The 16,218-nt window shown below is 51.4% G+C and overlaps 1 protein-coding gene across 13 annotated transcripts in view; it reads right to left on the bottom strand.

Annotated features, from left to right (window-relative positions):
• Positions 1-16,014, bottom strand: part of aplp2 (amyloid beta (A4) precursor-like protein 2) — a 178,289-nt gene extending 162,275 nt beyond the window's left edge. For 9 of the 13 annotated variants that reach the window (XM_055895142.1, XM_055895152.1, XM_055895149.1 and 6 more), the window contains exon 1: positions 15,699-16,013. In XM_055895142.1, coding sequence (XP_055751117.1) covers positions 15,699-15,770 — 72 coding nt within the window. In that variant the 5' untranslated portion in view covers positions 15,771-16,013. Of the gene's footprint in view, positions 1-15,698 lie in introns of all 13 variants that reach the window. The other 4 variants (XM_055895141.1, XM_055895143.1, XM_055895154.1 and 1 more) reach the window with 2 other exon arrangements.
• Between the last annotated feature and the right edge of the window lie 204 nt (positions 16,015-16,218).

The raw sequence follows: 16,218 nt of genomic DNA, 5'->3' as shown, positions 1-16,218 counted from the left end.
CCAACACAAACGATTCGGAGGCACCTGTGTCTCTCAAGATCTTCACTGGCACCAATTCCTTACTCCCTAATATAGACACAAAACCTTCCGTAACGAAAGGTAAATAGCCTGGGTGAATATGGACTTTCACCTGCGCCTGAGACCATGTGTCATGAGTGAACTGATGTGGAACAGGCGCAGCTACCACCGTAGGCTTAGCTTTAACGTAATCACGCGTACTGAATTTGTCCTTTTCCCTGAGAACCGGACATTCGTTCTTCCAATGACCTGAATCGTGACAGTAATGACACTCTTGCCCAAAGTTGGCTTTACCACGGGAGTCAGGCTCAACCCTAGTTGAATTGAACTCTGCCCGTGAACCATAGTATCTCGGTGAGCGAAGCCCAAATCTATCTGAACGCCCCCACTCATTCCGAATACGGGGCTCTGCAAAGACACTTTTGTGAGTCAACACATACTCATCCGCCAAAACCGCAGCTTCAGCGACATTCTTGACTTTTCGTTCGTTAATATAAGTGGCTATACGATCAGGGATTGTGTCCTTAAGTTGCTCTAACATAATCAGATCACACAGCCCTTGGAGGGTCACAACTTCAGAGGCGGAACACCAGCGATTAAACTGTAAAGATAATTGTCACGCAAACTCAACATGTGTCTGTTTATCATCCCTTTTTTAAAGTTCTAAATCGTTGGCGGTAAGCCTCAGGGACCAATTCATAAATTTGTAGCACAGCCGTTTTAACCTTATCATAACTGGCACTGTCGTGTACACTAAGAGCTGAATGTGCTTCCTGCGCTTTACCAGTCAGCACACACTGCAACATTAAAGTGCGGTCAGAATCAGGCCAACTCCTAGCGTCAGCTACACGCTCAAACAACGAAAAGAATGTCTCAGGGTCCTTTTCATTAAACTGAGGTAATAACCGTAAGTTCCCAACAATATCAACTGTGTCCGGGGCACGACCGAAAGAGGAACGACCCCTAGGTAAATCTGGGTCACCTTCCCAGTACAAACTCTCCCCTGAAATCTTTCCTTCCCTAACCAACTCTATCCGTTCTTGTTGCAACTTGATTTTAGCATGCTCCATATCTAATTCCTTTTCATACTTTACACGATCATACTCTAGCTTCTCACGATCACGCTGCCGATCATACTCTAGCTTCTCACGATCACGCTGCCCATCATACTCTAGCTTCTCACGATCATGCTGCCGATCATACTCTAGCTTCTCACGATCATACTCTAGCTTCTCACGATCATACTCTAGCTTCTCACGATCATACTCTAGCTTCTCACGATCATACTCTAGCTTCTCTCGATCATGCTGCCAATCATACTCTAGCTTCTCACGATCATACTCTAGCTTCTCACGATCATGCTGCCGATCATACTCTAGCTTCTCTCGATCATGCTCTAGCTTCTCACGATCATGCTCTAGCTTCTCTCGATCATGCTCTAGCTTCTCACGATCACGCTGCCGATCATACGCTAGCTTCTCACGATCATGCTGCCGATCATACTCTAGCTTCTCACGATCATACTCTAGCTTCTCACGATCATACTGCCGATCATACTCTAGCTTATCACGATCATACTCTAGCTTCTCACGATCACGCTGCCGATCATACTCTAGCTTCTCACGATCATACTCTAGCTTCTCTCGATCAAGCTGCCGATCATACTCTAGCTTCTCACGATCACGCTGCCGATCATACTCTAGCTTCACACGATCATAAACTAGCTTCTCACGATCATACTCTAGCTTCTCACGATCACGCTGCCGATCATACGCTAGCTTCTCACGATCACGCTGCCCATCATACTCTAGCTTCTCACGATCATGCTGCCGATCATACTCTAGCTTATCACGATCATACTCTAGCTTCTCACGATCACGCTGCCGATCATACTCTAGCTTCTCACGATCATACTCTAGCTTCTCACGATCACGCTGCCGATCATACTCTAGCCTCTCACAATCACGCTGCCGATCATACTCTAGCCTCTCACAATCATACTCTAGCTTCTCACGATCATGCTGCCGATCATACTCTAGCCTCTCACAATCACGCTGCCGATCATACTCTAGCTTCTCACGATCATACTCTAGCTTCTCACGATCATGCTCTAGCTTCTCACGATCATACTCTAGCTTCTCACGATCATACTCTAGCTTCTCACGATCATGCTGCCGATCATACTCTAGCTTCTCACGATCATGCTGCCGATCATACTCTAGCTTCTCACGATCATACTCTAGCTTCTCACGATCATGCTGCCGATCATACTCTAGCCTCTCACAATCACGCTGCCGATCATACTCTAGCTTCTCACGATCATACTCTAGCTTCTCACGATCATGCTCTAGCTTCTCACGATCATGCTCTAGCTTCTCACGATCATACTCTAGCTTCTCACGATCATACTCTAGCTTCTCACGATCATGCTGCCGATCATACTCTAGCTTCTCACGATCATGCTGCCGATCATACTCTAGCTTCTCACGATCATACTCTAGCTTCTCACGATCATGCTGCCGATCATACTCTAGCCTCTCACAATCACGCTGCCGATCATACTCTAGCTTCTCACGATCATACTCTAGCTTCTCACGATCATGCTCTAGCTTCTCACGATCATGCTCTAGCTTCTCACGATCATACTCTAGCTTCTCACGATCATACTCTAGCTTCTCACGATCATACTCTAGCTTCTCACGATCATACTCTAGCTTCTCACGATCATGCTGCCGATCATACTCTAGCTTCTCACGATCATGCTGCCGATCATACTCTAGCTTCTCACGATCATACTCTAGCTTCTCACGATCATGCTGCTGCTGTAACAGAAGCAGTTCTTTCTGCTGTTCAAAAAGAAGACTACTAGGACTAACCGATGGAATAGCCATTGTAACGTTACGGGGAGATGACTCCTCAGCAGAGGCTGGCCCAGTAGTAACTTCAAGAATACCACTCTCCATCAGATTGGCCTTCAATATCAACCTAATAGAATTCTTTAGACGTTTATCACTAATTTCAACCTTGTAGTGTTCAGCGATTTTCAACAGCTGTTCTTTAGTGTCTAATTCTAACAATTCCTCTGATGGAAAGCAAATGAACTCATCTACATAAGACGCCATAGTTACAAAAATAAATCTCGCTCTTCCCCTCTGCTGAGCACACCAGACCACAACCCAAGAAATGACAATCACCCTGAGTACCACAGAAGAGAGATGAGATACGGAACTTCCCCAAAACCTACATTAACTCAACCCTAGTCTTTGTGCGGATTTGCGGTGGGTATTTACGCACTGTAGCCCGCTGGCAAGGAAATAAACCCCCCAGCACGCTGGCAGATTCCCCCAAGCCACGGATGTGCCCCGGAGACAACTGCTCAGTCCACAGACACCACACAAAAATAACAAACATTAACCATGCCCAACATATTCCAAAAAGGAAACACGTCGCTAAGCCTATCAGGGGTAAAAGGCTATAGCTCCAGGTAGCAAGTTCCACTACCCTACCCAAATCTCTCACTGAGGTACACAGCCGATTACTCACCTCAGACCCATGTCCCAACAGAAAGTAGAACACGCGTTTCCAGGCTGGGCAGGGCCGGGAAACTAACCATTATACTCTCTCCAAAGCAGCACACAAACCAAACAACAAAGGCAACCAATACTGGGCCTAGCAGACTCAAACAAAATATGCAAACCAAACACGTACCTCCACGTTCTCCCAAACCAATACGTTCAATTGATCCCGGATGAGCCCCCACTTGTCACGAACCGGCTCAAAGCCCGTAACAAAAGGGAGACAACGTGGAGAAAAGGAGTAACAAAATATATATTTATTAACTAAAGTAACTAGGTATAATATACAATGGTGTGTGTGTTCAGTAATCAGTAGTGTAAGTGAGTGTTTTGCATGCATGAATGTGATAATGCAGGGCGTTGAAAGATGCTAAAACAAACAACCAAAAACCACCAAGAAACACAAACAAATCTATCAAGGTGTCAGCCTGGAGAGAGTCTCCTCCATTAATGGGGAAGTGGTGTATTGACCCGCGGCCCCCCAATAGGGCACTACTGTTGACCCGATAGGGCACTACTGTTGACCCACGGCCCCCCCGATAGGGCACTACTGTTGACCCGATAGGGCACTACTGTTGACCCGATAGGGCACTACTGTTGACCCGATAGGGCACTACTGTTGACCCGATAGGGCACTACTGTTGACCCGATAGGGCACTACTGTTGACCCACGGCCCCCCAATAGGGCACTACTGTTGACCCGATAGGGCACTACTGTTGACCCACGGCCCCCCCGATAGGGCACTACTGTTGACCCGATAGGGCACTACTGTTGACCCGCGGCCCCCCAATAGGGCACTACTGTTGACCCGATAGGGCACTACTGTTGACCCGCGGCCCCCCAATAGGGCACTACTGTTGACCCGCGGCCCCCCAATAGGGCACTACTGTTGACCCGATAGGGCACTACTGTTGACCCACGGCCCCCCGATAGGGCACTACTGTTGACCCGATAGGGCACTACTGTTGACCCGCGTCCCCCCTGATAGGGCACTACTGTTGACCCGATAGGGCACTACTGTTGACCCGCGGCCCCCCTGATAGGGCACTACTGTTGACCCGCGGCCCCCCTGATAGGGCACTACTGTTGACCCGCGGCCCCCCAATAGGGCACTACTGTTGACCCGCGGCCCCCCAATAGGGCACTACTGTTGACCCGATAGGGCACTACTGTTGACCCACGGCCCCCCGATAGGGCACTACTGTTGACCCGATAGGGCACTACTGTTGACCCGATAGGGCACTACTGTTGACCCGCGTCCCCCCTGATAGGGCACTACTGTTGACCCGATAGGGCACTACTGTTGACCCGATAGGGCACTACTGTTGACCCGATAGGGCACTACTGTTGACCCGATAGGGCACTACTGTTGACCCGATAGGGCACTACTGTTGACCCGATAGGGCACTACTGTTGACCCGATAGGGCACTACTGTTGACCCGATAGGGCACTACTGTTGACCCGCGGCCCCCCCGATAGGCACTACGGTTGACCCGCGGCCCCCCCGATAGGGCACTACGGTTGACCCGCGGCCCCCCCGATAGGGCACTACGGTTGACCCGCGGCCCCCCCGATAGGGCACTACGGTTGACCCGCGGCCCCCCCGATAGGGCACTACGGTTGACCCGCGGCCCCCCCGATAGGGCACTACGGTTGACCCGCGGCCCCCCCGATAGGGCACTACGGTTGACCCGCGGCCCCCCCGATAGGGCACTACTGTTGACCCGCGGCCCCCCCGATAGGGCACTACGGTTGACCCGCGGCCCCCCCCGATAGGGCACTACGGTTGACCCGCGGCCCCCCCGATAGGGCACTACGGTTGACCCGCGGCCCCCCCGATAGGGCACTACGGTTGACCCGCGGCCCCCCCGATAGGGCACTACGGTTGACCCGCGGCCCCCCCGATAGGGCACTACGGTTGACCCGCGGCCCCCCCGATAGGGCACTACGGTTGACCCGCGGCCCCCCCGATAGGGCACTACTGTTGACCCGCGGCCCCCCCGATAGGGCACTACTGTTGACCCGCGGCCCCCCCGATAGGGCACTACTGTTGACCCGCGGCCCCCCCGATAGGGCACTACTGTTGACCCGCGGCCCCCCCGATAGGGCACTACTGTTGACCCGCGGCCCCCCCGATAGGGCACTACTGTTGACCCGCGGCCCCCCCGATAGGGCACTACTGTTGACCCGCGGCCCCCCCGATAGGGCACTACTGTTGACCCGCGGCCCCCCCGATAGGGCACTACTGTTGACCCGCGGCCCCCCCGATAGGGCACTACTGTTGACCCGCGGCCCCCCCGATAGGGCACTACTGTTGACCCGCGGCCCCCCCGATAGGGCACTACTGTTGACCCGCGGCCCCCCCCGATAGGGCACTACTGTTAACCCGATAGGGCACTACTGTTGACCCGATAGGGCACTACTGTTGACCCGATAGGGCACTACTGTTGACCCGATAGGGCACTACTGTTGACCCGATAGGGCACTACTGTTGACCCGATAGGGCACTACTGTTGACCCGATAGGGCACTACTGTTGACCCGATAGGGCACTACTGTTGACCCGATAGGGCACTACTGTTGACCCGCGGCCCCCCGACAGGGCACTACTGTTGACCCGATAGGCACTACGGTTGACCCGCGGCCCCCCCGATAGGGCACTACTGTTGACCCGCGGCCCCCCCGATAGGGCACTACTGTTGACCCGCGGCCCCCCTGATAGGGCACTACTGTTGACCCGCGGCCCCCCCGATAGGGCACTACTGTTGACCCACGGCCCCCCCGATAGGGCACTACTGTTGACCCGCGGCCCCCCCGATAGGGCACTACTGTTGACCCGATAGGCACTACGGTTGACCCGCGGCCCCCCCGATAGGGCACTACTGTTGACCCGCGGCCCCCCCGATAGGGCACTACTGTTGACCCGCGGCCCCCCCGATAGGGCACTACTGTTGACCCGCGGCCCCCCCGATAGGGCACTACTGACAGCACAACGTAATAACAGAAGTGGAGGAGGCATAGTGTTTCTGTAACTAAAAAGAGGAACAGACTGACTGGTAATAGGAGTGAAAGAGGAACAGACTGACTGGTAATAGGAGTGAAAGAGGAACAGACTGACTGGTAATAGGAGTGAAAGAGGAACAGACTGACTGGTAATAGGAGTGAAAGAGGAACAGACTGACTGGTAATAGGAGTGAAAGAGGAACAGACTGACTGGTAATAGGAGTGAAAGAGGAACAGACTGACTGGTAATAGGAGTGAAAGAGGAACAGACTGACTGGTAATAGGAGTGAAAGAGGAACAGACTGACTGGTAATAGGAGTGAAAGAGGAACAGACTGACTGGTAATAGGAGTGAAAGAGGAACAGACTGACTGGTAATAGGAGTGAAAGAGGAACAGACTGACTGGTAATAGGAGTGAAAGAGGAACAGACTGACTGGTAATAGGAGTGAAAGAGGAACAGACTGACTGGTAATAGGAGTGAAAGAGGAACAGACTGACTGGTAATAGGAGTGAAAGAGGAACAGACTGACTGGTAATAGGAGTGAAAGAGGAACAGACTGACTGGTAATAGGAGTGAAAGAGGAACAAAGAAAGTACAGAGAAATTACCAGCAGGGTAAAACCATTCTGAATCACTACGGATGCTGGGGGGGGGGCGACTAAACAATTGATCTGCACTTTGTCTCTAAAATCACAAAATATTTACATTTTCATTTGTCACGTGAAGTCTGCGGGATCTGTTGTTTTTGAGTCTTTTTATTACAGGAAGTGAAACGCTGTTGCTGTTCATTTCATCATGTAGCTGTCCTTTAGGCTACGGCCTAAAATACGGTACTTCATATGGACACAATATCAGAATATGTAGCATAGGCTAACGAATCTCTGAAAATTAACTCATTCAGAGGGAATATTTGGATCTGGTGAAAGGAAGACATGTTTTAATTGAAATGACCAAAACATGTCTCCCTTTCACCAGATCCAAATATTCCCTCATGAATGAGTTAATTGTCATCGATTCGTTAGCCTATGCTACAAATTCTGTCCATATGAAGTAACGTATTTTAGGCCGTAGCCTAAAAGACAGCTACATGATGTAATGAACAGCAACAAACAGACACATCGTTTCACTGTAATAAAGAGAGACTCAAAACACATATCCTGCTGACTTCACAGTTTCCCTCCAGAAAGCCCTACAGGGAAATGGGATGCTTATCATGAAGCATATCCCCAGTCAACAGAAAGGATTAGTCCAGCGCAGGACCCTCTAAAAGATCAGAGAAAGTTATTCCACCAAGGTTTAACTCCACCATACCACAACCACTATTCCGTTAAAATCCGCCCTAATCATCCCACAGAATACTAAATATTGAGCAGTCTTTGTTCAATAATAATAAAAAAAATCATTCATAACCATTTAAATGGATAGGCTTATTACCCAGAGTGCAGCACTATAGATTTTCTGGTTAAATAATAATAAATATGGTGTCCTGTGTGAATTTAAGTATACTCTCTCTAATTCTCTTTATTTCTCTCTCTCGGAGGACCTGAGCCCTAGGACCAAGCCTCAGGACTACCTGGCCTGATGACTCCTTGCTGTCCCCAGTCCACCTGGCCGTGCTGCTGCTCCAGTTTCAACTGTTCTGCCTGCGGCTTTGGAACCCTGACCTGTTCACCGGACGTGCTACCTGTCCCAGACCTGCTGTTTTCAACTCTCTAGAGACTGCAGGAGCGGTAGAGATACTCTCAATGATCGGCTATGAAAAGCCAACTGACATTTACTCCTGAGGTGCTGACCTGTTCCACCCTCTACAACTAATGTGAATATTATTATTTGACCATGCTGGTCATTTATGAACATTTGAACATCTTGGCCATGTTCTGTTATAATCTCCACCCGGCACAGCCAGAAGAGGACTGGCCACCCCTCATAGCCTGGTTCCTCTCTAGGTTTCTTCCTGGGTTCTGGCCTTTCTAGGGAGTTTTTCCTAGCCACCGTGCTTCTACACCTGCATTGCTTGCTGTTTGGGGGTTTTAGGCTGGGTTTCTGTACAGCACTTTGAGACATCAGCTGATGTAAGAAGGGCTTTATAAATACATTTGATTTGAAATAATTAGCAATAATTCCCACTTGCCCCCGCTGCTGAAAACACAGAGGTTGTGATGCAAGAAACAGCAGGGAAAGCATTCTCTCCCAGATAACAGACTACACAACACGTACCAGGAGACACACTGTCGCAAATCCTCCCCAAGCCAGGCCCCCGTGATCCCCAAATCCTCCCCAAGCCAGGCCCCCGTGATCCCCAAATCCTCCCCAAGCCAGGCCCCCGTGATCCCCAAATCCTCCCCAAGCCAGGCCCCCGTGATCCCCAAATCCTCCCCAAGCCAGGCCCCCGTGATCCCCAAATCCTCCCCAAGCCAGGCCCCCGTGATCCCCAAATCCTCCCCAAGCCAGGCCCCCGTGATCCCCAAATCCTCCCCAAGCCAGGCCCCCGTGATCCCCAAATCCTCCCCAAGCCAGGCCCCCGTGATCCCCAAATCCTCCCCAAGCCAGGCCCCCGTGATCCCCAAATCCTCCCCAAGCCAGGCCCCCGTGATCCCCAAATCCTCCCCAAGCCAGGCCCCCGTGATCCCCAAATCCTCCCCAAGCCAGGCCCCCGTGATACCCAAATCCTCCCCAAGCCAGGCCCCCGTGATACCCAAATCCTCCCCAAGCCAGGCCCCCGTGATACCCAAATCCTCCCCAAGCCAGGCCCCCGTGATACCCAAATCCTCCCCAAGCCAGGCCCCCGTGATACCCAAATCCTCCCCAAGCCAGGCCCCCGTGATACCCAAATCCTCCCCAAGCCAGGCCCCCGTGATACCCAAATCCTCCCCAAGCCAGGCCCCCGTGATACCCAAATCCTCCCCAAGCCAGGCCCCCGTGATACCCAAATCCTCCCCAAGCCAGGCCCCCGTGATACCCAAATCCTCCCCAAGCCAGGCCCCCGTGATACCCAAATCCTCCCCAAGCCAGGCCCCCGTGATACCCAAATCCTCCCCAAGCCAGGCCCCCGTGATACCCAAATCCTCCCCAAGCCAGGCCCAGTGATACCCAAATCCTCCCCAAGCCAGACCCCCGTGATACCCAAATCCTCCCCAAGCCAGGCCCCCGTGATACCCAAATCCTCCCCAAGCCAGGCCCCCGTGATACCCAAATCCTCCCCAAGCCAGGCCCCCGTGATACCCAAATCCTCCCCAAGCCAGGCCCCCGTGATACCCAAATCCTCCCCAAGCCAGGCCCCCGTGATACCCAAATCCTCCCCAAGCCAGGCCCCCGTGATACCCAAATCCTCCCCAAGCCAGGCCCCCGTGATACCCAAATCCTCCCCAAGCCAGGCCCCCGTGATACCCAAATCCTCCCCAAGCCAGGCCCCTGTGATACCCAAATCCTCCCCAAGCCAGGCCCCTGTGATACCCAAATCCTCCCCAAGCCAGGCCCCTGTGATACCCAAATCCTCCCCAAGCCAGGCCCCTGTGATACCCAAATCCTCCCCAAGCCAGGCCCCTGTGATACCCAAATCCTCCCCAAGCCAGGCCCCTGTGATACCCAAATCCTCCCCAAGCCAGGCCCCTGTGATACCCAAATCCTCCCCAAGCCAGGCCCCTGTGATACCCAAATCCTCCCCAAGCCAGGCCCCTGTGATACCCAAATCCTCCCCAAGCCAGGCCCCTGTGATACCCAAATCCTCCCCAAGCCAGGCCCCTGTGATACCCAAATCCTCCCCAAGCCAGGCCCCTGTGATACCCAAATCCTCCCCAAGCCAGGCCCCTGTGATACCCAAATCCTCCCCAAGCCAGGCCCCTGTGATACCCAAATCCTCCCCAAGCCAGGCCCCTGTGATACCCAAATCCTCCCCAAGCCAGGCCCCTGTGATACCCAAATCCTCCCCAAGCCAGGCCCCTGTGATACCCAAATCCTCCCCAAGCCAGGCCCCTGTGATACCCAAATCCTCCCCAAGCCAGGCCCCTGTGATACCCAAATCCTCCCCAAGCCAGGCCCCTGTGATACCCAAATCCTCCCCAAGCCAGGCCCCTGTGATACCCAAATCCTCCCCAAGCCAGGCCCCTGTGATACCCAAATCCTCCCCAAGCCAGGCCCCTGTGATACCCAAATCCTCCCCAAGCCAGGCCCCTGTGATACCCAAATCCTCCCCAAGCCAGGCCCCTGTGATACCCAAATCCTCCCCAAGCCAGGCCCCTGTGATACCCAAATCCTCCCCAAGCCAGGCCCCTGTGATACCCAAATCCTCCCCAAGCCAGGCCCCTGTGATACCCAAATCCTCCCCAAGCCAGGCCCCTGTGATACCCAAATCCTCCCCAAGCCAGGCCCCTGTGATACCCAAATCCTCCCCAAGCCAGGCCCCTGTGATACCCAAATCCTCCCCAAGCCAGGCCCCTGTGATACCCAAATCCTCCCCAAGCCAGGCCCCTGTGATACCCAAATCCTCCCCAAGCCAGGCCCCTGTGATACCCAAATCCTCCCCAAGCCAGGCCCCTGTGATACCCAAATCCTCCCCAAGCCAGGCCCCTGTGATACCCAAATCCTCCCCAAGCCAGGCCCCTGTGATACCCAAATCCTCCCCAAGCCAGGCCCCTGTGATACCCAAATCCTCCCCAAGCCAGGCCCCTGTGATACCCAAATCCTCCCCAAGCCAGGCCCCTGTGATCCCCAAATCCTCCCCAAGCCAGGCCCCTGTGATACCCAAATCCTCCCCAAGCCAGGCCCCTGTGATACCCAAATCCTCCCCAAGCCAGGCCCCTGTGATACCCAAATCCTCCCCAAGCCAGGCCCCTGTGATACCCAAATCCTCCCCAAGCCAGGCCCCTGTGATACCCAAATCCTCCCCAAGCCAGGCCCCTGTGATACCCAAATCCTCCCCAAGCCAGGCCCCTGTGATACCCAAATCCTCCCCAAGCCAGGCCCCTGTGATACCCAAATCCTCCCCAAGCCAGGCCCAGTGATCCCCAAATCCTCCCCAAGCCAGGCCCCTGTGATCCCCAAATCCTCCCCAAGCCAGGCCCCTGTGATCCCCAAATCCTCCCCAAGCCAGGCCCCTGTGATCCCCAAATCCTCCCCAAGCCAGGCCCCTGTGATCCCCAAATCCTCCCCAAGCCAGGCCCCTGTGATCCCCAAATCCTCCCCAAGCCAGGCCCCTGTGATCCCCAAATCCTCCCCAAGCCAGGCCCCTGTGATCCCCAAATCCTCCCCAAGCCAGGCCCCTGTGATCCCCAAATCCTCCCCAAGCCAGGCCCCTGTGATCCCCAAATCCTCCCCAAGCCAGGCCCCTGTGATCCCCAAATCCTCCCCAAGCCAGGCCCATGTGATACCCAAATCCCTTCCCAGTGCAGCACGTTGTGCATAGCCGGCTCAGTCAGTTGTATAGTGCCTGGCTTGTTTACTTTGCTCTGAGAATTCAATACGTCTTTATCTCATCATAACCCAAGCCTGATATAGCACACTGATATAACACACAGACACACCTTTGTCTGTAAGGAACAATAGCATCACACACACACAAACCATAACTAGGACCTGGGGGTCATCTGGGCCTCATCTGTCCAATGCAGCACGAGGCCAGACATGAAATGTTTCTCTTCTGATCAGTATATGGTTCCTATTCTGTATAGTCTCTGGCTAGTCCAGAAAAATATAAAAAGTAGGCTAATATAAAAGCATGATTTCTTTCGAGAGTGAATTGCCTTTAATGTCATTGTAAAAGGGATTGTTTTGTCAATAACTTACAGCTAACGGCCAAAATAAAAAAGGTAAACCAACAGGTGTTTTAATAGGCCGATAGGCCACCATGATTATGGAATTTTATTGGAGGGATGTGACATCATTCTTCCACTAGAATTTCCATTATTTGTTGTTTTGATGATGATGGTGGTGGAAAACGCTGTCTCGGGCGCCACTCCACAATCTCCCGCAAGTGCGTTGAGATCTGGTGACTGAGATGGCCCATGTCATAGGGTTTACATCGTTTTCCATACTTCATCAACCCATTCAGTGACGACTCGTGCCCCGTCGACGGGGACATCCTATGGGGGCACAGCCATGGTAGCCATGGTAACGCAGCATGTTTCTACACGATGGGATATTAATTACCTCATTTACTCTGGAACCTGTTCAATATACTTTATATCCCTCATTTACTCAAGCGCTTCCTATATATTTGGCAGTTACCTGTAACAACTATATAGTTGCCAGCCTCTCAAAACCAGTCAGTTGCTGGTTCCCTGCTTTTTCTCCTTGTGGTAAACACACGACGGTAAACACACGACGGTAAACACGCGACGGTAAACACACGGCAGTAAACACACGATGGTCGATGAGGTCTGAGATCAAATGAATGATCCTTGTGTTGTTATATTGAGGGGAAGAATTTATAAGCATGTCGTGTCCAGGCCACTCTGATCCTGGCTTAGCCAGCAGATAGGACCCGCCTGTTTACAGCTGCACTAGGGTCACACAGGCTTCCTGTGTATTTTAAGACACCGTGGAGCCAGCACGAGCAGTGGCTCGGAAAATGTACCTCAATCCAGGAATGACGAAATACGTTGTACTACAAACTGTCCCATTACCCCAGCTGTTACAACCGAGAAGATTGAACGACTTCTAGTTGAAGTAAACTGCAGTTTTCCTGTCCTCATTCTAGCTTGCAGTAGCACCACAGTACCACAGCAGTCGTTATGGAGTACAACGCATGACTCATCCCTGGACTGAGGTACGTTTTAGATTTTTTTAAACATTTTAGTCATTTAGCAGACGCTCTTATCCAGAGCGACTTACAGTAGAGTGCATACATTTTATTACATTTTACATACTGAGACAAGGATATCCCTACCGGCCAAACCCTCCCTAACCCGGACGACGCTATGCCAATTGTGCGTCGCCCCACGGACCTCCCGGTTGCGGCCGGCTGCGACAGAGCTTGGGCGCGAACCCAGCCCAGCCTGGGCGCGAACCCAGAGACTCTGGTGGCGCAGCTAGCACTGCGATGCAGTGCCCTAGACCACTGCGCCACCCGGGAGGTGTAGTGGTTTTCTGAGCCAAAGCTCTCTCGCTGCCTCTACAGTGTCTTAAAGACAATTTATGGTCCTTCCTGGCATCTGCATTGGGCCGTACAGTGTTTACTGCGATGCGACATCACACTTCTTGCGCTTGGTGGAGCAAAGCTGTTGTCAAGAAAGAGAGTTTGTGTTTATACAGGGATGTACCACCCCCACCTACCGTCAACCAATCATGTCAATGCAGACCGATACGGAACACTCTGCATTAAAAAAAAAAAGTGGGAGGAGTGATTTGGCCTCCGCAAGCCTCCAGAATTACGTCACACCCTCCAGCGTGGAGCCGGCGGATCACATTGCCAAGCACAAACCATGGCTATGAAGTCGCCTTTCCATTCCATCTCTGCTGCAACAGCTTGCAACCCCTCTCTTCTAGTCTACCCTGCTGTAATTCCTGCTATGACAACGCCGTTGTCATAGCAGCCTTTCCTTCCGACCCACATTCTTAAAAAAGCATCTGCATGGTCAATCCGACATCTACAGAATTTACTGCGATGCGACGTCCGTAGAAGTCACTAGGAGTTCATACTTCTTTCGCGTCGGGGAGCGGTTAGACGCATCCAATAAAGTGGTCCGCACCGTACCACCCGTACGTGATAACGGGCTAGTCTCTAAAGCCATCCAGGTCATTACAAGGCTGAATGAAAATACATTTTCTGAGATGTTGACGTCCATTACCCGGTGCTTGACATAGGAGCTCAGCCAAGATGGCATGAAGTCAACTTTTTTTTATTTAAATGCACCATTTTCCCACCTGCAGCTCCATCCCAAATCTCCCCATCCCCATGTTATATGTATTCCACAGTATGTTGAGGTTAGAAGCAGAGTATAATGCTGTATGGATGTCAACTCCAATAAAATGTTCAGGTCACCGTCAATCAATCAATCAACTGCATTACTGTTAAAAACTACTTCGACTACCAGCAACGACTTCTGGATGCTAACTATGCTAACAGTCTATACGAACGAGAGTTAGCATTTAGCAGTCACTTTTTCTAAACCTGAAAAGGGGGACAACTTCTAAAATGTCATGCAGAGAAAACAGCCAAATATATCCAAAATCAAACTTTAGTAACCACATTGTGGGCCTGTTAGGAAAAGGGACAATTATATCTATCTAGGCACCGCAGGGCAACCACACAATGAGATGCAACAACGTTTTTTTTCCTGTCAATAATGACATTTGGCTTGTGATTTGATAGGTCTGAAGCCAAATTCCAACTGGCTTTTTTTTAATCAAAGGAGGCCAATTGCTCACTGGCTCCCTTGCATTCGAGACACATTAAACCTCTGGGGAATTGAAGCACATTTATGAAAACACAGAGACAAAATATTCAATTATTTTGTATGTTTTTGTTTCCTTGGTCAATTTTTGGGGGGAAGTCCGGCTCCCATTGGCATCCATGAATACACGCCACTGATACTGAGCACTCCACATTGTTACAACATTTGGGAGGCGCACAGCTATGCGGTATGTAGCACATTTTGGCCTCTGTAAGCCTCCGCAATTGCGTCACACCCTCTGTACGGAGCCTCCAGCAAACATTGCCAGCGCAAGCATGAATTGGCTTTAACAGTGTTAGCGCACATTACCACAAACGACACACAGGCGTGAGATACAAGGACGATTGATTCAGTACATTGTAACAAGCTTCCTATAAATAAATAAACAGCAGACAGTCCATGTCGAATAGCCACAGTGCGAATTATTTCTGATGCCCAAATGACAAGAAAAGCTGATATGTTAATGTATCAGCCTAACAAATGCAACAACAAAAAAAAAGGTAGGAGAATGTAGCAGAAATGCCGAATGTTACAAAGCCATAAAAGAGGCTAGAGTCTGTAGATAAACATATAGGCAGCGTATGGGTTACAGGGGAGTACGCAGTAATCTCGTGAGCTTGGATAAACCACCTCCGTGATTCCAAGTTAACAAGAAAGACAAACAGGAAAAACAAATACAATGCGTGTCCGATTCCGGACTACATTCCTACCTCAATATAGCCGGCCAACCCTGGAACTACGATGCCCAAAATAAGGACCGATATTACGGAGACTCGAACCATCTTCCAAGCTGATCTGCGCCGATATCACAGTCAAATTGTCCTCTAAAATCGACAGGATCAACTCCACGATTAACAAGAAGACGAAAAAATGTCCCGGATTGATATATAAATCTCTTCAGATGAGCGAAGCTAGTCCTGCGCAGCTTGTTTGCCCGGAGATCGACAGCGAAATGTAGCACACTAATGAGTGTGGGAGAGAGAGGGAGGGTTCGTCCTGTGGCGCGCCTCTTCTCTCTTTCTCCAGATTATTCCCCCCCCGTCTAACGTTATAGAACACAGTGCGCCGCCAGGCGTCTGGCGAGAGTTCTACCGGATGTGAAGTCATTAGATTAGCCTTTATGTACATATGATACGGCTGTTGATATGGGCCTAAAGGATTTTTGTATTGTTACATTATATAATTGCGATTTTAGCATGTACATTTTGGTGTGGGGGGGGGGAAAGAAAA

The sequence above is a fragment of the Salvelinus fontinalis genome, chromosome 33, assembly GCF_029448725.1.
Source record: "Salvelinus fontinalis isolate EN_2023a chromosome 33, ASM2944872v1, whole genome shotgun sequence".
NCBI lineage: Eukaryota > Metazoa > Chordata > Actinopteri > Salmoniformes > Salmonidae > Salvelinus > Salvelinus fontinalis.
Note: the sequence above shows the minus strand (reverse complement) of the source record. Positions and strands in the feature narration are given on the sequence as shown.